We start from the raw sequence: 25,748 nt of genomic DNA on the forward strand, positions 1-25,748 counted from the left end.
AGAACTTTTAAAAAAAAATGTCTTCAGTAATCCAATAATTTTTAAATTATCTCTCCTTGATCTGTTTTCCAGATCAGTTGCTTTTCCAATGAGATATTTCATGCTGTCCTCTATTTTTTAATTCTTTTAATTTTGTTTTATTGTTTCTTGATGTCTCATAGAGTCATTAGCTTCCACTTCTCCAAATCTAATTTTCAAAGAATTATTTTCTTCCCTGAGCATTTGTACCTCATTTTTCATTTGACCAATTCTACTTTTAAAGGGGTTCTTTTCTTCAGTGAATTTTTCCATTTGGTCAATTCCACTTTTTAAGATGTTGTTCTCTTCATTGGATTTTTTGTACCTCTTTTACCATTTGGCCTATTCTGTTTTTAAGGTGTTATTTTCTTCAATATATCTTTGTGTCTCCTTTACCATGCTGTTGATTATTACATGATCACTGTCATTTTTTCCCCATTTTTTCCCTCTACTTCTCTTATTTGATTTTTAAAAATCCTTTTTGAGCTCTTCCAGGAATTCTTTTTTGGACCTGAGACCAATTCACATTTTTCTTTGAGGCTTTGGCTATATTTTGACTTTGTCGTTGTCTTCTGAGTTTGTGTTTTGATATTCTGTGTCACCATAGCAACTTTCAATGGTCAGGTTCTTTTTGTTGTTGTTGTTTGCCCATTTTCCCCCCCAGCTTATATCTTGACTTCTAACCTTATGTTAAAGTTGGGCTCTACTCCTGCAGTGGAGTGGGCACTGTTCTCAACTTCAGTTTTTTTTTTTGTCTGTGGTCTGAGAGTTCCAGAAGCAGCTACTGTCACCACTGAGTCAGTTGTCCCTAAGGCTTGCTGTTGTTTTCTGGGTAGTGGCCTGTACTGGCACAGCCTACACTAGAGTACACTCTACTCTCTCCCTGGTGTGATAGACTTTTCCTGCCAACCTTCTAAGCTGTCTTGGGCTGGAATATTGTCTCACTCTGTCCTTTTGTGGTTCTGCTGCTCCAGAATTTGTTTTGATGCATTATTTAAAGTTGTTTGGAGATGAATTTGGAAGAGCTCAGGTGAGTCCCTGCCTTTTCTTGACCATCTTGGCTTTGCCCCCTCCATTCTCTTAGTTTTTGATTCTAGAGTCTTTGAGTTTATCTAACACTAAACTACTATGTTCACTTACTCCTATCTGTTGTTTATCTAATAGGTTTCACTGATAAATCTCTCTGTTTCTTAACTAGTACTAAATCATTCTGATAATTACTGCTCTGTACTATAGTTTGAAATTTGGTGCTGTCAGGTCCTCTTTCTTCCCACTCTTTTCCCCTTGAGATATTTGAGATATTGAGATATTTCCCTTGAGAAGTTTCACCTTTGGTTCTTCCAGATGTATTTTGTTATTGTTATTTTCCAACACTATAAAGTAATCCTTTGGCAGTACAATTAATTAATTTAGACAGTTTTTTTAAAGGAAAGGTCCATTTGTTAATTAAAATCTTTAGGAATATTAATTTCCCTCTAACTATTGCTTTGATTGCATCCCCAGAATTTTAGTGTGTTGTCTCATTGTCATTATCTTTACTGAAATCATCTATTGTTTTTAGGATTTGCTTTTTTTTTTTTTACTCACCCATTCTTTAGCATTGTTATTTTGCCTTCAGTTAATTTTTAATCATTTCTCCAGTGTCCCTTGGTTGAATTTTTTTTTGCATTGTGACTAATGAAACATATGTTTAATATTTCTGTTTCTTTACACTTGTTTGCCAGGGTTTTATGCCATAATACATGGTCAGTTTCTGGAAAGGTGCCAAAGCACAGCTTCTTGAAGCCATAGGTGAGAGTTGGTGATAGGTGGGCACCAAAGGCGCATGAGCAACCCTGAATAGGGCTCAGCAAGCCCTCACATCAGAGCTGCTAGTCCTCCCTAAACACCCCATATTGCTTTCTATTCTTGTTCAATAATTGCCAGAGGTCTATTATATTCAGGCCCTTATCTACTTTCATTATTTTTTGGGGGAGGGCTTAGAATTGTGTAGATACAGAAAGGGGGAGGACATCGAGGTCTTCCATAATTATAGTTTTACTGTCAATTTCTCCTTGTAAACTATAGCTTTATTTTAAGCATTTAGATGTTACGATATTTGATGCACATATATTAAGTATTGGTATTGATTCATTGTTAATGGAATATTTCAGCATACATAATCTTTTCATCTCATTAATTATATTTTTATTGCCTTGTCTGAGATCATGATTACTGAGTGTGATATGATGTGTAAAGGGCAGAATTGGTACAAAAACTTTGGGAGAGAAGAGACATTCTTTTTTATTTCTTCTTTAAGAGAGACACACATGATTCCAGGCTCTCTTCAGGGAGAGACATGTGGAGAAAGAAAAAGATTTTGGAAGTAGTAAACATGTAGGGGAATTTGACTCTTCAACCAACGCTATTCCTTATATATCATGTTACCCTCAGGATTCTCTCCACCACTCTGAAGTCATGCATGTACACAAAAGATATTTTGATGTCCAGAAAGCCAGGAATGAGGCTAGGAAAGGAATGAAGGCAGGATGCCATGGGCTGTTTTATAAAAATGGAGACTCTAAGATGAGCTCATCATGAGAAGAAGGTGAAATATTCCACAGTGAGCGGGGATGCTAAGATGTCTCACAGTGAGGAGAGCCATACCCCTCTCCCCTACCCCCACAAAGTAGCACAGTAGAAAGAGCACTGGATTTGGAGTCAGCAATCTCATTTCAAATTTTGCTTTTGCCACATCATGCCTGTGTGACTGGGGGCCTCTTCCAGATGTAATTTAATAATTTGATTCTTCTTCTGTGTCCTCTATCCAGATCTGGGGAAGTTGGGAGGATTATCTGTATAGAGATAATCATTTAAACTGAGGGACGTTATGTGAAGTGATGTCAAACGTTCAGATGTATAGACATGTGGAGCTGATTGACTGAATGTTTTTATCTTTAGCCTAGATGATTGGCACAATTGGACACGACTTCTTCCCCTTAGGCTCACGAGGGCCATGGGCACCACTGCTTGGAACTGAGAGTCATACTTCCTTTTCTTTTCAGTCTGCAACAAATGCTTCCCCTGCTTTGCACTGAATGTAAGAAAGTCTCCTGGAATCCTTTGGCTGAAACTGAGGATCACCTGCTACAGAATCGTCAAGCATAACTGGTTTGAGAGTTTCATTATCTTCATGATTCTTCTGAGCAGTGGAGCTCTGGTAAATGGCTGTTTGAATTGACCTAGCAATTCAGCTCAATGATACAGTGGTTAGAGGACTGTGGCTTGAGACACCAACATGCCATTAGGGAATTTACATTCAAATATGAGAAGATAACATGTATAGAGGAGCTTGAGTTGGGAAGCAAGAAGCAAGTAGGGGTGGGCAGCTTGGTGCTGGGCCAGATAAAGGGTGGGCTCACCAAATTGGAGCTGAGCCACAGCTCCAGGGGCATGGACTATGGAAGTGTCAGCTATTTTTCTTAAATGTTAAAATATTCAAATTTATCTGTGATCTTATCAGTGTGGACATTCTTGTGATCAATGCAGGTCACAACAAATACATGACTGCCCAGGTTTTGATATTATAGTAATTTTTTTATGTGTCATAAAGTCTCTGATATGTTTTAAGTCTCATGAGGCAAAAGCAGTGACATCTCTTCACCACCTTAAAAATGCTCTGTGGGTAATCGTCGGAATGAGTGAAAAAAAATGACACTTTATAACATTAATTCTATAGAAGAATGCATTCCAAGTTCTCAAATTGAAGCCAGGAGTATAGATTCTCCTAACTTTCTCAATGTCTTAAGTGGAGGGATGAAGGAGAAATAAATGAGATTCTTATAGATACCAGCAATATGCTAACACTATACTTGCATGTAGAAATTAAGCTTTCTAGTTAGTTTTCTCCTAATATTCTAAATTGAAAAGCAAAGAGCAGTTGCTTCAATTGTAGAGTAGAAGAGAACTCATGTACTATGTCTACCATATTTTGGGCCTGCAAACCGAGATATAAGATCTAATCAAAGGTACTATCATCTGCAAAGTTCTATTCCCTTAAACTGGGAAGACTTTAACCACAATGATCATGCCTGTCCTGTTGCAGACTATGATAGGTCCCAATCTGGCTCTGAACAGCACAGTAATAAATACATTCAGATGTGAAGTTTTTTAGGTTGACTTGAACTTTAGGGTTGTATAAACACATTTTCTGATAATGAAGTGTGGTGGATGAGCTTCTTTTCAATAGAAGAATTGAATGTTGGCACTACAGACAATATTGTACACTATTTAGTGATCTGCATTTTACAGGTAATGATATTGATGCTTAGGAGGATCAGTGACTTTCTCAAAGTCATTTGGCTATGAAACAGTCAGGGCAGGATCTTCCTTGATCCTGGTCTTTGGGTGAAGACTCCATTGTACAACATTGCTTATGGTAGATGTAGAATAGGGAATGGGGGAGAGGACAAAGAGAGTCTTGTCCATATTCTGTATTGGAGTGATTTTTCATGCATGTACCAGGAGACTCATCCATGAACCATACTTGAACATTGTAAATCTTTTAAGTAAGCCTAGTCCTTATCACGTAGGACTTGTTCACTCCAACTCTGGGATCTATGTGACAATCCTACTCCATTCCTTCATTATGGCTGGAGTTAACCTTGATTTTTGAAGTTTGTATCAAGCTGGAGAAGCTTTAATAATGGTCCCAGGACATACTGAGGTGGCCGCTTGAGTGCCTACCCAGTTAGCTACAGAGATGCTGATCACTGATTGGCTGGCTATTAGAGGATGAATTCTTTGGTTATGGCAAGCCATGAACTGTGTATACTCAAATGGAGTCATGTGTATAAAATGCTCTCTAAAAGCTCAAGTGTGATTTAAATCTCATTATTATCATATTATATTGCAAGTTATTGATATTTAAAGTGGGTAATGGACAGAAGAAATAGCAGAAATGACACCAACATCAATTACGGCAATTTCATGGAAAAATATAACCGATCTAAATCAGTTGCCAAAACAAAGAGACCAAAAGAGCTTAAAAGTTGCCTAAGTCAGAAAACAGATTATTTGCCAATTTGAACTAATGACCAAACACTGGCTTTAAAATATTGACTTATCTGTAAGATATTAGAGAAAGGTGAAAGATAATTACAAACAATATCACCTCATAAGCAAAGAGAAGCCAGGAGAGTAAGCCAGGTTAAATAAAGCTTGTCAAGAAACACAGCTGAGCAAAGTAACTCTGAGGATGTTTAAGCATGAGCATAAAAAGAGGAAAACAAAGAGAAGAAAAATGAAAAAAGCAAAAGCTACAAGGATTTTTGTGACAAATTATTTTCACCGTCAAGGATGGTGGAATTACCAGCCTTGGACTCTAATATCACAGTCCTGTATGAGCTTGTAGAAACATCATGAAAAAGAACAAAGATGACATTGAACCCAGTGTACACAATGGAGATCCACTCAAGACAGTGTTTATGTAGGCAGTGAGGGATCAATTCACAAGGTATCCAAAAGAAAGGGAGATATCAAAGGCACTGAAAAAAATCTCACACCTTATTAATCCCGGAAAAAATATGACCAAGAGATCATCAAGCATTATTGACCTTATTCTTACTTTCCCATCCATGAAAAAACTTTCTCAGACTCATCTACTTGTGTATTAGGGGTATCCTCAATGAGGACGGTATTAGTGAGGTATAGGGAGGCCTTCACAAGTGATAGTCTACAGTGAATGACATCTTCACTTTTATGGAATTGACTGAAAGATATAAGATACCATTGTGCTGTTTGTTGATGATAAAGAGGTATTTGATGCTGTAGAGGTGCTCTTTTCCAATGGATCTCCCGTTTCCCCCACCCGCAATCTATCTCCTTCCAATATAAAAATTGTCCATTCTGTCTTGAAAGACAACAGAGATAACCTTATTCAATAGATATTTGATCATAAACATTAGGTAGATACAAAATAGTGATACAAAGGGATTGCCACTGTCCTGGGTCTTCTAGATGTCTTCTGAACAACATTGCACTGGTTATATCAAGCCCCAGAATGTTGTAGAGCCTTAGAGAGCATTGTAGAGCCATTGTAACCACTCAAAAGAGTTTGGCCTAACCCTCCAAGGAGATAAAGATTGGCTGTTGTTCAGATTATGAGGTGCAGACGGAAGGACAACTTGTCTATCAGTATGCATATCTGTGACAGCAACTTGGACTTAACGCTAAACAAAAAAAGACCCCTGGTGATCATAAGAAATAGATTCTGATGGCTCCAGGTGGTTGCACATGTTGCCAAGAAGTGAGATGTGTGTCTGTTACACACCAAGAAAACTACTACAAGCTCATCCTGAATTTTTGAAGAATGTAAGTATTGGCAAACCTTTGGAGCTTGTCTGCATTAATATTCCACATCTTGAAGAAAGTAACAAGAACATAAGCCATATTTTGTGGTGAAAGACCACTGTTCCAGGAATGTGCACAGAAATACTCAATCAGGAACCAAAAATCTCCTATTGTTGCTAAAGCACTATGGACTAGGACCCTTTCTCTCTGAATTGAATGGAATTAAAATTGGAAAATAAATTATTTAGAAGATTTAGAATATTTTTTAAAAAATCAACCACAAAAGCAATGTGATATATTCATAGAATATTTAACTTGGTTAGTTGTGTGATCATGGGTAGGTCACATGTACTCTCTGAGCCTCAGGCAAACGTCTAAAACTTCACTCCCTAAGTTATAGACAAATTGCATGTTCATTGTTGGAAAGATTTTACAGGTTCACATATCCTTGACATATTGACATAATTTATCCACAGTTACTGACTATGGGAGATTGTACAGGAAGACAAGAGGTCCCTATCTTCTGCTAGGGGCACCACAGTGCATAAAGTGCTGGGGCCAAAGTCATGAAGATCTGAGTTCAAATCCAACCTCAGACACTTCCTAGCTGTGTGACCCTGGGCAGATCATTTAATTTGTCTGAGCCTCAGTCCTTACATGAAAAATGGGAATAATAATAGAACTTACCCCACTCCAGGGTGGTTGTGAGGATAAAATGATTTTGCAAATTTTAAAGTGCTACATAAATGCTAGCTGCTGAAGAAAATTATGATCCACTTGAGTTTAAGAAAATTAACTCACATGAAACAGAATGATACAAAGTAGGTCTGAATGCCAAATAGTATGGCCATACAACTTGATCATTATAGGATTTTGGATAAATAGGAGATTATTGTTGACTGCAATTATAAAGAGAGATTTCATGGAGAAGATAAGATTTTAACTGTATCTTAAAAGATAAGTAGGACAGAAAAGGGGGGAGCCCATTCTAGGCAAGGTGAGTTGCATCTACAGGGACTGAGGCTGGTAAAGACTGGGGCAGGGAAACCATTCAGGATGCTCTTCAAATAGATAATGAGACTTTGCTATGGGGGTCACTAAAGAAGAGGTATATGTTTCCTGTTTCATTTCAATCTAATAAAGTAACCTATTTAGCTAGAAATAGGCAAGTTTTGAGAGTGTTGTGGGATAATGTGACTGTCTTTTGTGTGAAATATTGTCCACAAAATGTCAAGTGTTTTTATAAGCAAGTTAGCATAGGATGAGTCATAAATTGAAAGTTGAAAGGGACTTCGGCTGTCATGTAGTTCAACTAACTTGGTTTTTGGGCAGGGAAACTGAGGGCCAGAGAAGTTAACTGACTGGCCCAAACTCTCACAGCAATAAATCACTGAATCTTGATTTGAACCCAGGTCCTTGGGCTTCAAATCCCCTGCTTTTTTCATAATATCATTATCCATTGACTTCTGTATATGATTAGCAGGAATAAAGATCCATGGATATATTAAATATTACACTTTGTCATTTCAGATATTTGAAGATTGTCACCTCCCGTCAAAACCTACCATTAAGAAATTGCTGGAATTTACTGATAGGGTTTTTACCTACATTTTCATCCTAGAGATGTTTTTAAAATGGGTGGCATATGGATTTAGGAAGTATTTTACGAATGCATGGTGCTTTCTCGACTTCATCATTGTAAATGTGAGTTTAATAATTACATTCTCTCATTTGAGGTGAAAGACTTTGCTGGGGCATGGGTGTGGTAAGGAGCTTGAGTAAGGTAGGTAATGTGTAAGGAGGCTGTCTCAATGTAGGAATCAATTTTGAAAAAAAATCTAGACAACAGTTCTGCTGCTTTTGTTTCTATAGACTGCTTTGGAAAGAGTCAGCCTTGAAGTCAGAAAGACCTGATTTCAAGACTTGCCTCTGCATATACTGGCTGTGTGACCCTAGGCAAGGGTCACTGAACCAGATGACTACGACCACATGTTGTAGAAAAGGGGCCAACCTGTATCGGTAGGTTCAGGAATTCATCAATAAGAATTCCCTATACCAGTGAAATCAGGTCCAGTCTCATCCTATTCAGTGCCATCTTTTGTTTTACATTACCTTAATTTCCAATTATTTTCCCCTCCCCCACCTACAGAGCCATCCTTATAAAAACAAAAGGAACAAGCAATTCAGCAAAATTAATGAATGCTTCAATCGAGTCTGGTGTATTCTATACTTCTAGCCTCCTATCTCTGCAAAGAAGGGAGGGAAATGCATTTATTATCTCTTCTTTTCTGGCCAAGTTTGGTCATTATCATTATGAAATGATCAGGAATGAGTGTATGGGTCGTGATGTCATCTTGAAAGAATTCAGACTCAGACTGTCTCTAAGACAAAGTAGGACATTTATTGGGGTGATGCACCCAGTAGACCCTACTCCTTATGGAATCAGGGCACTTAGTTGGGTTATGTGTCTGGTCTATATACAGACAGAAAGGTGGGAGGAGGGGGCTACTACAGTTTAAGAAAATGGAGGGGGAATGGGAAAAGAGGAGGGGGAGTGCTGCTCTGGAATGTCATGTAGTCGGGGGTATTTTGTAAATGCAAAAGGGCAAAAGGAAAGAGGGAGAGGAAGAACTGCTTCGAAATGTTATATAGTCCAGGGTGTTTGATGAATGCATACAGATAAGTCCATGGTGGGGGGACATCAATGCATAGTCTTATTGAGATCAGATTGTGATCTATGAGCATCTTCTGGTGGTCACATCCTGCATTCTGTCTCATATGTCACATCCTGCATCCTGTTTGCTCCATCTGTCTTGAGCACTCCTATCTGCTTGTCATACAGCATTTAGTTTTTCTTTATTCTTTCCATTTACATCATCTCAGAAATTCTGTGCATTGTTTGCCTTGTTCTGCTTTCTTCACTTATCATTCATTCACATGTCTTTTCATGAGCTTCTGTTTTCTTTGGCTTCACTGTTTCTTAAAGATGCAGTAATGTCACACACATTTGTGGCCTACAGTTTGTTTAGTCCTTCTCTGATCAATAGGCATCTATACCAGGTCAATCATTCCCTCCAAAGCCTTAGTAAATGTTGGGTAGAGAAAGTGTGAGAGGGTCAGGCTTAATGAAGATCAGTCTATCTTCAGATACCGTTTGACTAAGTAGCTTTTTTATTGAGCATCTACGCTGGGCAGGAAGCTTGATTCAAATGCCAAGCTTGGAAACAGGGACCTGATCACAGAGAAATTTTGTATCTGTCCTATTATTAACACAGTACTATGAATACACTGAGTACTAAATCCACATTTGTCAAATACAGCACTATCTATGTATGCTATTTCCTTAAACAGCAAATATACTCTGCTAGTTGATCTTTCTTTTTCCTCCTAGGTCTCTATCATAAGCCTCATTGCTGATAATTCAACAACACCCTTGTCTTTTAATGTTAAATCCCTTCGGACACTGAGAGCCCTGAGGCCCTTGCGAGCACTGTCCCAGTTTGAAGGAATGAGGGTAAGCCATGGGGAACCCAGGGAAGGTTAGCCAGCAAGGAGGTGAGTGGACTACTGACTTGTGGTTTTTTTTTTTCAGCAGAGACAGAAAGTAACTCTGTCCCTTGTGTCTGTTTGATTCATGATGATGTCTCCATCCCTCAGTAAACATGATTGTGCCCCTTCTGTGCCTTTATGCTATGTGAGAGTCTGTTATGGTGCTGAAGGCTTTGAGTCTGGAGCCAGAAGACCTAGGTTGAATCCTAGGGTTACCATGGATTAAGTAACGTGATCAAGACCCTTGAATTCTGAGTCTCGATTTCCTCATTTGTAAAATGAAATCATCCACAAAAGTTATCATTTTAATCAATTAATCAACAATCAGTTCTTAAGTGACCATTTTGTACTGAGAATTGAACTAGATGATGGTGCTAAAAGTACAAAGAATGAAACAATCCCTTCTCCCAAGGAACTTACAGTCTAAAGGGGAGGACGATAAATACATATATGAATATAAAAAGAGTAAATGCAAATATACGTAATGTAGTTAATTACAAAGTAGTTTGGTAAAAGAGCATTAGCAGTTGGGGGTGGGGGTGTGGTGGTTAGGAAAAGCTTCATGCCGAAGATGATGCTTGAGCTGAACAGGGCCTTTGAGGCCAAGGTGAGGAAAGAGTGTGTTCCAGGCATGGGAGATGGCCAGCAGGAAGGCAAGGAGATGAACAGTGGGTGTAATGTGTAAAGAGAAGAGAGAAACCCAGTTTGGCCAGATCATAGAGTGTAGGGGATGGGGAGAATGATGTCTAATGAGGCTGAAAAGACAAGTTGGGGCCAGGCTGTGAAGGAAGAAGGTAACCAGAAGGATTTAAATATTATCCTAGAGGAAATAGGAAGCCACTACATTTGTTTGAGTAGGGGGAATTGCATGATCACATCTGCACATAAAGAAAATGACTTTGGCAAGAATGTGGAAGCTTGTATTGGAGTGGCGAGGGACTTGAGGCAGAGAGAAACCGATTAGGAGACTCTTGTAGTCACTGAGGCCAGAAGCGATAAAGGCCTGAATGAGGGTGGGAGCTGTGTGAATGGAAGCGGAATGGCTGGATTCTAAAGATGTTGGGAGTTAGAAATGACAAGATTGAGCCTGATAATGATTCCCCGTCTTGAAGAATTTCTCTTTTGGGGTCTTCTGACATGCAAAAACTCATATTAGATGACTTATTATTAGAAAGCTGAGTCTCAGACATGAAGTGAATTGCCCAAAGTCATATGACAGAGGTGGGATTCAAGCCTGGGATTCAAACCTGGTATTCTTTTATCCATCCATCCATCCATCCATCCATCCATCCATCCATCCATCCATTTATTTATTTATTTTAAACCTATTTATTTATTTGTTTGTTTATTTATTTCAGCCAAAGACAAGGTTTGTTAAAGATCTGCCATATTAGCCAGATTCCTAAGGAATCTGAACATTTGTGAGTTATTGGCTAGATAATAAAAGTCTGAGCCCTTGGCTAGACTCTTAAAGAATCTGAGCACCTTAATGGAGACAAGATGAATCTTATATACAGAAAGACTGTGGGAGAGATCTGGTGTGGGGGGGAGGTGTGGGCGGGGCGGGGAGAGAATCTTGATGGGAGTGACTTGGAGGTAGAATGGAGTTTAGATAGGATCAAGGGTGGAAAATGCCCATGGGCCATCAACACAAACTTGGTCTTCTAATCATAACTCCAACAGCATGTAGCGTGGGGATTGGGTGACATGGTATAGGATCATAGTTTAGAGGTGGAAGGCATCTCTAGAGGTCATTTAATCTGACCCCTTCCTTTACAGATGAAGAAACAGATTTAGAGTGCTTAAGTGACTGATCCAATTTCACACAGGTAGTAAATGGCAGTTGGGATTTGAATCCATGTCTTTGATGTCAAAGGGCAGCTAGATGGAGTAGCAGATAGAGTGCCAGGCCTAGAGTCAGGAAGACTCCTCTTCCTTTATTCAAATCTGGCCTCAGACACTTACTAGCTGTTTGACCTTGGACAAGTCACTTAACCTTGTTTACCTCATTTTTCTCAGTTTGCCTCAGTTTCATCTGTAAAAGGAAATGGAGAAGCAAACCACTCCAGTATCTTTGCCAAGAAAACCCCAAATTGTATCACAAAGAGTAGGAGGTGACTAAATGACTGAATAGCAACAACTTTGACTTCAGATCTATCCCTTTTTATCCTACACCACACCATCTCAGAAGAGTCTGAGACTGACAACATTGGGGAAGACATCAGGAAGGACCTTCTCTTCCCTAAGACCATTCCTATTGGGTATGAGGGGATGATCTTTACAAAGAGTAAATGTACATCCAAGAGAAATGAAGCATAGTTTGTGCAACAAGGAATGAGCCAGTGGGATTAAGGGAGCGCACACTTACACTAACAAGCTGCCTTTCTCTGGTCCTGTTTTCTGCAGGTTGTGGTCAATGCCCTTGTTGGGGCCATCCCTGCCATCTTAAATGTTCTGCTTGTCTGCCTCATCTTCTGGCTCATCTTCTGTATGCTAGGGGTGAACCTTTTTGCTGGGAAATTTGGAAAGTGCATCAACCAAAACAAAAAAGAAACTATAAACTACACCATCATTAGCAACCTCTCCTTGTGCAGAATTGATATCCACCCTGACGTGTGTTGGACTAACGCTAAAGTCAACTTTGATAACGTTGGGATTGGTTACTTGGCTCTTCTACAGGTGGTAAGTGGCATAACCTCTGCATAACCATTGCTTCCCATCCCCTCTGCCCCCCAGAGCACAGAGGGAAAAGGGCAAAATCATCACGTCAACATTCCATGTTCCAGCTACTTCTCTAAACTTTCCCCTGACTCTTCCTTCATTGTCTGTCCTATATACAAGTTATACTTGGTTCTCCTTGTAACCTTTGCTTATGATGCCTTTTCCCTCCCTTATAATATCCAAACCTTATCCATTTTTGAAGGGCCAGCTCAAGGACCTTCTTCTAAGACAACTGCCCCTCCTTTCTGTAGCTCCTTACTCTGACTATTTAAAACATTGACTTCATGTATTTTGTATGTAATTATGTATTCTCTTATTTGTGAGGATAATGCCATTAGTCATTTTCTTACAGGAGAGCTGAATTTGCCCAGCCAATGGATAGTTCTTATCAGAAAGCTACCATTTCTAACAATCTGATCAATTCAAACCGGCATCAGAGTTCCTTCCCATCACTGGTGGAGAAACACAGACTGAAGGTGGCTCTACTGGCCTGGGAATAAGAGATAGGCCACACATTCCCAGGCTAATCCCAAATGGAGAGGTCTTGAGGGGAAGATATAAATTAGATTGGAAAGGGTTGTGATCCTGAAGCATCATGGACAGAAAGGTTTCTGAAGGAAGAAGAATCACTAGCATTTGGTATAGAGCTTAAGGTTTGCAAAGCATATTGCAAATATCATCTCATCTGGCCTTCACAATGACCCTTTGGGTTAGGTGCTATGATGATCCCCATTTTATAGTTGAGCAAGATGAGGCAGGTGTAGGGGACATGGCTTGCCCAGGATCACACAGTTATTAAGTGTCTGAGGCTGGATTTGAACTCAGGTTTTTGTGACTCCAGCCTCAGTGCTCAGTGCCAGCTAGCTGCCTGGCCCCAGTGTACTGTTTGAGATTTCCACCTGGGAAGGAAGGTCATGTGGTTTCATGCTTTAATGAATTGTCTCAGCCCAAGTTAAACAAGTGGCCAGAATCAGGTCACCAGCATGAGAGATGCCCTTGGCTTTGGCTTTTGTGGGCTAGGCTTCTCTATCGGGGTATCAAGGTGTTTTCTTCCTGGGCATGCCCATGCCTTTGAGCTAGCTCAGCCCTAGTAGGTTTTACAACAAGTTATCATAGTTTATGGCAAGAACTATGGAGTTATTTCTTTCTGTCAAATGTTTGTGTGCTAGAGTAGTGTCCTCATTTTCATTCACAAAGTGCTTGTGTCTCACGTATGGCTTTCCCTTAACAAGTTCACGTCTCTTACAGCTAGGGACCATCTCTCATACTTCTGTATTCTTCACTGTTGTTAGTATGGAATCTACAAATGCTTTCTGCCTTACAGGACTCATTGCTGGGGGCAAAATGTTTAAAAAGAAGTAGCTGTGTGACCCCGGGCAAGTCACTTAATCTTGTTTGCTTCAGTTTCCTCATCTGTAAAATGAGCTGGAGAAGGAAATGGCAGACCACTCCAGTATCTCTGCCAAGAGAACCCCAAATGGGGTCATGAAGAGTTGGACATGACTGAAATGACTGAACAGTAACAAAGGTCTGATTAAGTGCTCCGTCCAGTAAGAGGGCCAGCTTTCTTACTGTGTGTACTCTGGTGGCCAGAGATACACAGACATGCACTATCATCAGTGAGTGATTGACCAGCATATCAGTTCATTAGACTGTGTGTTAGATTTGCCAAGTTACCTGCATATTCTTGTCTGCCAATCACAACACCCCCCACTCTCCTTATATTGAGCCATCTGAGAAGCAGCAGGATGCTGGAACCCGATCCGACTGGCCAAATTTTCATTAGGGGCATTTACAAATCAGGGCTTGATTTATTGTTTGGATGATTGTGTAGGCTTAAGAAAGTAACGCGTTATATGTAATTTTTTTCCTGGAAAGCTGATTGTTAAACATTTACCAGGACACCCCTGCTGAGAGAACCAATAAAATCAATTTGACAAATACTTATGATTTCTATTTACAGTGGTAGACAGTAGTCACAATGAAAAATGATTGGTAGATCTAGTATCTTATCAAAAGGAGTAATCAGATAGTCTTAAGGGATATCCTGGGGAGATATGTGCTCTACTCTGGGGATATACTTTCTAAACTGACCGGATATGCATTCTCCCCTTAATAGAGCTAAAAACACACCAGCAAATTCTTCATAGATACAGAAGAAGGAGCCTCTGAAATGATCTGATCCAACCGAGGCAAGAATTCCCTCTCTAGTATTCTTGGTAAGGGGTCATTCAGCCCCCACTTCTGAGACTCCAATAAAGGGAACTTATTTCCTCCAAAGAAATCCACTTGAAGGCAGTTTTAATTGTCAGGGGGTTACTTAGAGCCACAGGTTAGAACCAGAATGCCTCTCAGAGAGCACTTTGTTCAATCTGCCCATTTTATTTTTTTATTATTAATTTATTTTGATTTATCAACAATCACTTCCATAGGATTTTGAGTTTAAAATTTTTCTTCTTCTTCCTCCCCACCATCCTCCCCAAGATGGCACACAATCTGATATAGGCTATACATTTACATTCCTATTAAACTTATTTTCACATTAGTGAAGTTGTAAGTAAAAATTAAAACCAATAGGAGGAACCATCAGAAAGAGGAAACAAAACTCAACAGAAGAGAAAAAGAAAAAAAAAGCGATTCAACTTCCATAGTTCTTTCTTTGGATGTGGATAGCATTTTCCATCACTAGGCATCACTCTTTTTCAAATGTGTTTCCTGTAAGCAACATATTGTAGGATTATGATTTTTAATCCACTCTGCTATCTGCTTCTGTTTTATGGGAGAGCTCATCCCATTCACATTCACAGTTATGATTACTATCTGTGTTTTTTTCTCCATCCTTTTTCCCCCCCGTTGATGTTTTTCTTTCTCCTTTCTCCTTTCCCCCCCTCACTAGTATTTTGCTTTTGACCACCGCCTCCTTCAGTCTCTCCTCCCTTCTATTATCCCTTTCCCTTTTCTTCCCCTTTGCCCTTACTGCTTCTTCCCTCCCTTCTATGCCCCCTCCCTTTTCTTTCCCCTTTTCCCTTCTACTGCCTATAGGGCAAGTTAGATTTCTATACCTAACTGATTATGTTATTCCCTTCTTGGGCCAAATGTGATGAGTGTAAGGTTCAAACGATGTTCACCCCCCTCCCTTCTTTCCCTCTGCTGTAATAGGATTTTCTGTCTTTTCCCCTAATGTAATTTACCCTTGTCTGCCTCCTCCTTTCTCAGTACATTTTCTAAGATCAGACCAATCCACTTACTTGGATCCATTCAACACACTTGATTAGATTTTTTTTTTATCATTACATCAAAGTCAACTGATATCCACCCCCTTTATGTATACTCCTTTAACACGGTGTAATAACAATACAGTTCTCAAGAGTTGCAAGTGTCATCTTCCCTTGTAGGGATGTAAACAGTTCGCCCTTATTAACAACATTTTGTATCTTTCTGTCCCATTTTCCTTTTTATGTCTTTCTTGAATCTTGTACTTGAAGATTAAATTTTTTGTTGAGCTCTGGTCTTTTTATCAGGAAGGTTTGGAAGTCCCCTATTTCATTGAATATCCAACTCCTCCCTTGAAAAATCATGCTCATTTTTGCAGGGTAGTTGATCCTTGGTTGCAATCCAACCTCCTTTGCCTTAGGGAATATCATGTTCCACATCCTGTGCTCTTTTAATGTACAAGCTGCAAGGTCCTGTATAATCCTGACTGTGGTTCCATGATGTTTAAATTGTTTCTTTCTGGCTGCTTGAAGCACCTTCTCTTTCATCTGGTAATTTTGGAGTTTTGCTATTATGTGTTCCTTGGTGTTGTCAATTTGGGATCTCTTTCAGGTGGTGATCAGCGCATTCTTTCTATGGTTATTTCCCCTTCTGGTTCTAGGACTTCTGGGCAGTTTTTCTTTATGATTTCCTGAAAGATGCTGTCCAGGCTCTTTTTTTTTTTAGCATGATTTTCAGGTAGTCCAATGATTTTTAAATTGTCTCTCCTGGATTGATTTTCCAAGTCGGTTGTTTTACCAATGAGGTATTTTACGTTTTCATCTATTTTTTCATTTTTTTGTTTCTGTTTGACTGATTCTTGCTCTCTCATAGAGTCATTGGTTTCCATTTGTCCAATTTTAGTTTTTAACAGATTGTTTTCTTCTGTTAGTTTTTATATGTCCTTCTCTAATTGGCCAATTGTATTTTTTAAGGACTCTTCTACCTCTCTCATTAGACTTTTAAAATCCTTCTTGAGCTCTTCTAAGAAGGCTTTTTGGGCTTCAGACCAGTTCACATTCCCTTTTGATGTTGCAGATGTGGGTTTGTTGACAATATTGTCCTCTTCAGAATTTCTGTCTTGATCTTCACTCTTCTCGTAATATGAATCTATGGTACATTTCTTTTTTACTCATGGTTTCTTTATTCCCTGGCCTCTAAAGAGATTGAGCTCTCCTGCTGGGGAACAGAGGACACTGACCCAAGCTTCTTGCGTTGGGAGCCTAGGTCTTGGTCACTGGCTTTGTGTGCTGGGGCCACTTATGTTGGCGATTGGAGGCTGTAGGGTTCTGGCAGCTTACCTGGTGTTGGGTTGGAATCAGCAAGACTGGGACTTTAGGAAGACTCCAGGTTGCTTTCTTCAGCTCCTTTCAGATGAATGTTGCAGGGTGCTTATCTGCCTGGGGCCCTTTGTAGTGCTGCTTCCCTTATTTTTGCTGAGGCACTGGGAGACCTGTTTGCTGGGCTGCTGCACTGCTGTTCCCCGTCTTTCTTCTAGTTCAGCTGTTCCAGGGGTTTTTTTTTCCTGGGGTGATATTTTCTAGGTTTTCAGAGGTTGATAGGGAAGGGTGGGAGTGACTACCTTTTTACTCCACCATCTTGGCTCCCGGACCAATCTGCCAATTTTAAGATGAAGAAATCCTGGGTGAAAGCAGCTGAATGACTTGTCTAAGATCACCTATGTAGTGAAGTGGTGGGCCTGTGGCTCCAAATACCATAGAATTGGAATCATTATTTATTTCTTCCAAAGGACCCATGGATATTATCTGAGACAGGAAACTTTCCTGAATTGAGACTGAGCTTAGAGCTTGGATCTGGAAAAACTAGCCAAGATATAGAAGACTTACTTTGTGATACTTGCTTTTCCTCCTGACTGTGCCGTCCCCAGGGATAAATGAGGAGTGCCCATGGTGTGAAGAAGCTGTCTGGGTCTAGCTGGTTCCCCAGAATTTGCCTAATTGCCCTTTTGTATGATGCTCAGAGCTCTACATGACTGAATGAATAAATGAGCATCTGTGTGCCAGGCACTGGGGTTACAAATGGAAAAAATCAAAGAATCTCAAACTCTAATTGAAGGAGACAAAATACAAAGGAAAGTTCAGCTACAAATCAAATGGAAAGGTCTAGAATGCCAAAGGTTGATGAATTGAGGGGGAAGGCAAACCCAGGGGTCTTTAGGTTGCACCATTGAGGGATTCTTCATGTCACTGAAAAGAACAGAGGTGGTGACATTTGTCCCTTCCAAGTAATGTGATCAATCGAGCAGCCCAGATAAGTTCTGGGTGGCCCCCAGGGGGAGGGCAAAGAGAAGGTAAAAGGGAAGCCACACCTCATGGTGGTGGTGGGCCTTCCTGCAGCCCACCAGCCTGGACGGTTCTATGCATAGAAGATCATGGACATATGGAGATACTGTTAGTAGCCCCTTTCTTTAGGGTCCAATTCTACGCAGGTCCTTGTCAGTCAGGTCAATTGTTTCCCTCTTCTGGAGCCCTGTCCTTATATACCTACAGACACAGAATCCTGTTTTTTTTTTTTTACTTCTTCATTTACAAGTTGCCTATGTCTATAACTTTATAATTTAGAAATCACATTCCGTCAAATATCATTGAACCTGCTTGCCTTTTCCCTCTGTCACTTCAGAAAGAAGGTAGAGATAAACATGAGTGTTAAATATAAATTGAAATTACGTGAGCTTAGGACTGACATGAATACAAAGCAAGCTCAAGCACACCACCAAGCCCTGTCACAAGTGGCCACAAAGCGTGCTGGATAGCATTTGGCACTTGGAATCATGAAGACTTGGGGTTGAATCCTTCCCAACCATCTGCGTGGCCATAGGCAGAATGTTGTCTCATCTGACCAATGGGGACAATATTGAGAGTAGCTACTCCACAGATTGCTGTAAAGCTCAGATTAGATAATGTTTGTCAAGTGCTTTGCAAACCTCAAAGAATAATGCAAATGTCAGCTGTTATTACCATCAAAGATATTACTCAGAGAAGTTTAGCTAATGTAAGTCAGTTGTTATAATGGGGAGGCCCAAAACACCTGATATTGCCTTAGTCAACAAATACTTGACTTACTTGCCAACCAAGAGATATGCTAGCCATGCACATTAATGGTTACAAGTATAAACTTGTTAGCAAAATCTTACCCATCAGTTTGGTGAAAGATTATGAACAGCTTTGCTCAATGAAAACAGAGAAACAGTGGAAGATAAAGCCTTTAAAGAAAGGTTGGTGAGGGACCCAACTAGGCAAAATTATCAAGAGGACACTGAAGGTTGAAACTGAAAGTAGGATCACAAACAAAGGAATAATGGGAAAGAGCAAATATTTTTATAGCAAAATCTTTACACTGTCAAGGACAGTCAAGGACCAAATTTGGGCTAATACTACAACAATGAGATCATGGCCATAGCTAGATGGCCTAAAGAATTGGTAGAAATGGCACAAAAGCGAGAAAAGATGGGAAAACTATCTGGACTAAAGGAAGCACTGGGTTCAGTTAGTTAACAAGCATTCATTAAGGAGGCCAAGAAAGTCTTCTTTCAGAAAGTGAGATTTAAGCTGAATCTTAGAGCCAGAGAAGCCACAAGGAGGAGACTAAGGGAGAACATTCTGGGAATGGGAGATCACCAGTGAAAATGCCTGGAGTCAAGATGGAGTCAATGTCTTATGCAAGGAACAGCAAGGAGGCCAGTGGCCCTGGAGCATAGAGTATGCATAGGGAATGAAATGGAAGAAGACTGGAAAGGTTGTGAAAGACTTTAAAAGCCAAGCAGAGGATTTTACATTTGATCCTGGAGGTAACAAGGAGCCACTAGAGTTTGTCGGGTAGGAGGTGTGGGGCATAACATGGTCAAAACTGGGCTTTAAAAAGATCTCTCGTAGCTGAATGGAAGATGGACTGGAGTCAAGAGTGATTTGAGGTAGGTAGGCCCACAAGCAGGCTATTGCAAGAATCCAGGCTTGAGGTGAGGAGGGCCTGCAATGGGGTGGTGTTTCTGTGAGCAGAGGGAAGGAGATGTATATGAGAAATGTATGAGGGGAGAAAGGAAATCTCAGGAACAGATTGGATATGTGAAGTGAGTAGGAGGATGGAATCAAAGTAACCAAGGTTATGAACCTAGGTGACTGGGGAGACAGTGGTGTAGTCTACAGTAATGTGGAAGTTCAGAAGAGGGGAAGTATTGGGGGGGGGAAAGATAATACATTTTGTTTTGCAAATGTTGCATTTGAGATGCCTATAGGACATCTAGTTGAAGCTATCTAAGAGGCAATTAGTGATGTAAGACTGGAACTTTAGAGAAAGGTGAGAACTATATCTGCAGAAGTGAGATATCATCTGGATAAAAGTGATAACTGAATCTATGGGATTGACTGAGATCATCAAACAAAACAGCAGAGAGGACAGAAACTTGGTGGATGCCCATAGTTCGTGGGTATGATCTGGATGAAGATCCAGCAAAGGAGCCTGAGAAGGACTGGCAAAACAAGGAGAACCAAGTAAGAGAAACGTCCCAAGAACTCAGAAAAGAGAGAATATACTTAGGTGAACTGGGTGACTGATAATGCCAAAAGTGGAAAGGTCAAGGAGAATGGGGATTGAAAGAAGGTCATCCGCAAGGATAATTGGCAGGTCAGTGGTGAATTTGGAGAAAGAAGTTTCAGTTAAATGATGAGATTGGAACCCAGATTGAAGAGGGCTTAGAATGAAATGAGAAGAGTGAAGGCACCAAGTGCAGATGACTTACAAAAAGGTTGAGCCATGAATTGGCTACTAGCTAGTGGGGATTTTCAGATCAAATGAGGGTTTCTTAAGGATGGAGAAGACATAAGTGCAGCAGGGAAGCAGACATTAGATAGGAAGAGATTGAAGATGAAGAGAGTCGGGATGATTGAGGGAAAAGTATGATGGAAGAGATAGGTTGGTAGCAAGAGGCAAAGGGCCACCTTTTCATGGGAGATGGGTAAAAGAGATGGGAGCGGATTGAGAGGTGAGCAATGGAGTAGGCATAGTAGGTGAGTAGGTATGAGTAGGTGTGTATAGTGCAAATGAGGCATTGATGATACTGAGGTTGTAAACTTGAGGGAGTGGAAGGAGGGTGGTGCCCTCTCTATGTAAGGAAATTCAGAGGAGGAGTGGATTGGTAGTGAGAGCAAAGATAATTAATTTAGTTTTGGATAAATTGAGTTTAAAATGACTTTGGTATATACTGTTGGAAATGTCCAATACATAGTTGATGATGTGGGAGAGGAAGATCAAGAGAAAAATTAGGGCAAAAAATATAGAACTAAAATCAGCATATAGTTGATAATTAAACCCCTGGGAGCTGATGAAGGCATTACATGAGAGAGTATCAAGAGAGAAGAAAAGTAACTAGGACAGAACCTTGGGTTATAATGACAAGTTAGGGGGCACTATTCGAATGATGAGCCACTAAAGGGGCTTGTGAAGGGAGAAGGAGGAGCAAGAGAAAACCATGTTATGACACCCAAAGCAGAGAGAGCATCCAGGGACAGGTGGTCAACAGTGTCCCATGGTGCAGAAAGGTCAAGAAGGATGAGAATCAAGAGGAAGCCATTAGATTTGGCAGTTAAGACATCACTGGTGATTTTGGAGAGGACAACTCGTTTTGACTGATTTTGAGAGACTGCAAAAGGTTGAGAAAAGAACTGAGAAGTGAAAGAAATAGAAGCAATGAATGTGGAGACAGTTTTTTTTTATGTTTGGCTGAAAACTCATACTCATATACTCTTGAGAAGGTATGAGAAGGAGGTGATGAGAAAGGCTTGAAAGCAACCTTAGAAACCATCTTAGAACTTCTTTATTTATTTAGAACCTCTTGAACTCAGGAAGAACTAATTGATGAGAAACTGAGGCCAGGAGGTTAAATGACCAGCCCAAAGTCATGCAGCTATTAAATGTTTAAGGTAGAATTTGAACCTAGGTCTTTCTGACTTCAAATTCAAATTCTATCATCAACTCTTCTGTGCCCTCTCAATGAGGGAAAAGATGATTTGGAAGAGCTGCTGTGGGGAGTGGGGGAGGGAATGAATTAGGGAAGAGTGAAGAGTGCCTTGGTGCAATGAGAGCATAGTTGAGGTTTTATAACATAAATTTGATGGACTTGGACAGCAGAGGTCCTGGTGAATACAAATAGGTTGAAGATAATTGACACAAAGAAAGATGGAAAGAATGGTAAGGAGTTCTAGTCTAATAAAAGAATTTCGAAGTTCTTGATCATGGAAGTAGAACACTTCAAGGTGATATAAGGTCAAGTATGACCAACTATGACCTTCCCTCTACTTAGTCAAGATAGGAGTAAAAGAGTTGGTTGTAGGTTTTGAGGAATTCAGGTTAAGGTGCTGAGGGAAGATCCACATAGACATTCATGTCATGAAGATGTGAGTCAAGTATTGAACTCTTTGACAAAGAATGGAGAATGACTTGGACTTGGTACATAACAACTACTGTGATTTGGATGGCATGATTCATTTGGATAGAATGAAGCTCAAAGTGGGAGAAGTTGCTGAGTGATAGTGGGTGAAGAAAAGTCTGTGAAAGACAAGAATCAAGAAGTATTCAGATTCCCCTACTATAATCAGTGACTCAGGTATGTTCAGTACTGGCAAAGATGGCCAGGGTCCTGTGTGATCTGGGAAGTGGGGAAGGGAAGCTGGTTTCTGTGATACCCAGAAGATAGAAAAAAAACATTAAAAGAAAGGGTCCCTTCCTGGGACTATTTTAAATGTTAATTTAATTATTTTTAGTTATCAACATTCACTTCCATAAGATTTTGAGTTTTAAATTTTCTCCTCCTCCCTCCCCTCCTGTCCCCAAGATGGCATGCAATCTAATATAGACTCTAGTTATGCATTCATGTTAAACATATTTTCACATTAGTCGTGATGTAAAGAAGAATTAAACAGGAGGATCCATGAGAAAGGAAAAAAAAAACAAAACAACAAAAGAAAAGGAGACCAACTAATATGCTTCCATATGTATTCAGACTCCAAATTTCTTTCTCTGGATGTGGATAGCCTGTTCCATCATGAGTCTTTTGGAGTTGTCTTAGATCCTTGCATTACTGAGAAGAGCTAAGACTACCAAAGTTAGTCATCGCACAATGTGGCTGTTACTGTGTACAGTGTTCTCCTGGTTCTGCTCTTTTCACTCAGCATCAGTCCACACAAGTCTTTCCAGGTTTTTCTGAAGTCCACCTGCTCATCATTTCTTATAGCACAATAGTATTCCATTACATTCATATACCACAACTTGTTCAGCCATTCCCCAGTTGGTGGACATTCCCTCAATTTCCAATTCTTTGCCACCACAGAAAGAGCTGCTATAAATATTTTTGTACGTATGGGTCCTTTTCCTGTTTTTTATGATCTCTTTGGGATACAGACCAAGAAATAGTATTGTAGGGTCAAGGGGTATGCACAGTTTTATAGCCCTTGGGCATAGTTCCAAATTGCTCTCCAGAATGGGTCTCTACTTCACAATTCTGGGACCCATTTTTTGCTGGAGGCAGAAAAGAGGTATGTTAGTGGGTAGTGATGGACATGGCAAAAAAAAAAAGAGCATCGGTAAAACATTTATGTTAAATGCACAGTAGGAAAAATGAAGGAACGTTGTTTAATTATGGAATGGAAATTCCGGAGGGCATATAAGAAAGGTCAGGCAGGGTTGGAGTATATTATTAGAGGTGTTAGAGCAGGTGTATATGGGGACTAGAGAATGTATTGTGCTAGTTGGGAAATGGAGTATTCACTCTTAGGCACTGTAAGTAAAGTAAGGGAGTGTAAAATTAGGTGAGATTTTGCTCACCAAGATTCTCAGAAGTTTGGTCTTTGACCAAAGGGATTAGATCTCAAAGTATAAACAGCCTTGGGAGCCAGGCAAATGATTTTGGATTTGATATGCTAGCATGAGTGACATGACAAAAGAAGTGCTTTAAGAATATTAATTTAGAGGCAGCTAGATGGTGCACCAGATAGAGCACGGCCCTGGAGTCAGGAGGACCTGAGTTCAAATCTGGCCTCAGACACATGACATTCACTGGCTGTGTGACTCTGGGCAAGTCCCTTAACCCCAATTGCTTATTCCCCCCCCCCAAATGTCATAGGTTACCAAGAGTATCACAGTACCTAGAGTGCTGAGCCTGGAATCAAGAAGACCTGAGTTCAAATCAGACCTCAATATTTACTAGCTATGTGACTATAAGCAAGTCACTTAACCTTTGCCTGCTAATGCTAAGCATACAAAAAGAGGCAAAAGGAAGTCCCTGCTCTCAGGAACTTCCAATCTAATATGAGATGGTGTGAGGTTTGGACTAGGATTTGAAAGTGAGAATAGAGAGGAAATAAAGAGTATCTATCTATGGAATGAAAGAGAAACATGACTCAGTGACAGATTAGACATTGGGGATGAAAGTGAAAAAAGAATCCAAAGCCTTCTAGCCTGAGAGACTGGAAAAATAAAGGTATCACTGATGAAAATGAGATTTTAAGAAAAGAAAAATAGTTTGTAGCAAACGATGATGAATCTAGTTTTGCACATGTAATTATAAGATATTAGGAATGGAAGGGGCCTTAGGTTGTATCTAGTCCAACCCTTATTTTACACATGAGGAAATGGGACCAATAGAAGTGACTTGCCCAAAGTTGCAAAGTTGCATTGAAATTAAGTGAAAGAGCCAAGACATGAACCCAAATTTTATGACAAAAAGGCCAGTATGTTTTCTACTATACCACCCTGCCTGGACAAGATTAAGATAAGTTTAAAGTATCCAAGTAGAGATAGGTAGTGAGCTGCTGGAGAAATAACATTGTTGCAGAACTGATGATGTGGGAATGTATGGCCTCATTTTAGTAGTGTAAAGAGAGGGCCATGGACAGAGCCTTGGATACTGACAGAATTTATACTTTGGAAGAAACAATAGGAGCCAGCAAAGAAAACCAAAGTAGGAGAGGCAGGAAAATTTAGTATTGCCACAAACAAAAACAAATCACTGAGGGAAGAGAGAGGTTCAAGGTGGAGTTTGTCTGGAGAGCCAAACCCTAAAGATAGAGTGAGGACAATGTGGCAAGAAGGGAATTTGTTAATTACCTTTGAGAGAGTTGTTTCAGGAGGTGATAGTGGGGAACCAAATGATAAGAGGTTAAGAAAGGGGTGGATAGTTGGCTAAACCATTTGAGAATGTTAGCAATAAAAGAAAGGTGAAATGTAGATTGTCAAAGGTGGGTTTTTTTCATTGTTGTTGATGATTTTTTTTTAAAGTTAGAGAGATCTGAGCTAGGATAAGGGTGGAAGGATAAACTAGAAGAAAACAGTGGATGCTGGAGAAGGAGAGGTCTATTATACAGAAAGAGCCAGAGGAGGTGTAAAGGGTTAACTTCAAGGGGGAGAGAAACCTCTTCTACTGCCCATTTTCCTTAATTTTCTTCTATTACACATCATCTGAATTCAATAAACATTTATGGAAGAGATTTCTAGGTTATGTGACCAATAAAATGAAGGACTAAACATTTTCTCCCATTCTCTCAACCTCTTAACCCCTCCCCCCAAGTATAAAATTATGTACAATTGGTGAAGTAATTTCAGTTGTCTCCTAATTTTGGTAAATTTTTGTAAAGGTGCTATGTACTACCAAGAAAATGGTATATTCTTTCCTTTCCCATTCAGACACCTATCATATCAAGCTTATTTAAGATTCTGTTCATCTCCTTGAATTCTCCCTTATTTATTTATTTGTTTATTTATTCATTCATTCATTTATTTATTTGTTTGTTGTTTGTTTGTTTGTTTTTTTTGTTTGTTTGTTTATTTTTGGGTTAAATTTATCTGAGAAGGAAAAGTTGAAGTTTCCC

General features: G+C 39.8%; 1 protein-coding gene across 1 annotated transcript in view; it reads left to right on the forward strand.

Annotated features, from left to right (window-relative positions):
• The window catches only part of SCN11A (sodium voltage-gated channel alpha subunit 11), a 150,645-nt gene that overhangs the window by 99,123 nt on the left and 25,774 nt on the right, over window positions 1-25,748 (forward strand). Inside the window, exons 24-27 of the mRNA XM_078152077.1 lie at window positions 3,063-3,217; window positions 7,879-8,052; window positions 9,740-9,862; window positions 12,304-12,579. Coding sequence (XP_078008203.1) covers window positions 3,063-3,217; window positions 7,879-8,052; window positions 9,740-9,862; window positions 12,304-12,579 — 728 coding nt within the window. The remainder of the gene's footprint in view (window positions 1-3,062; window positions 3,218-7,878; window positions 8,053-9,739; window positions 9,863-12,303; window positions 12,580-25,748) is intronic.

This window comes from Phascolarctos cinereus, unplaced genomic scaffold (genome assembly GCF_003287225.1).
Source record: "Phascolarctos cinereus isolate Bilbo 61053 unplaced genomic scaffold, phaCin_HiC Scaffold_4;HRSCAF=312, whole genome shotgun sequence".
Lineage (NCBI taxonomy): Eukaryota > Metazoa > Chordata > Mammalia > Diprotodontia > Phascolarctidae > Phascolarctos > Phascolarctos cinereus.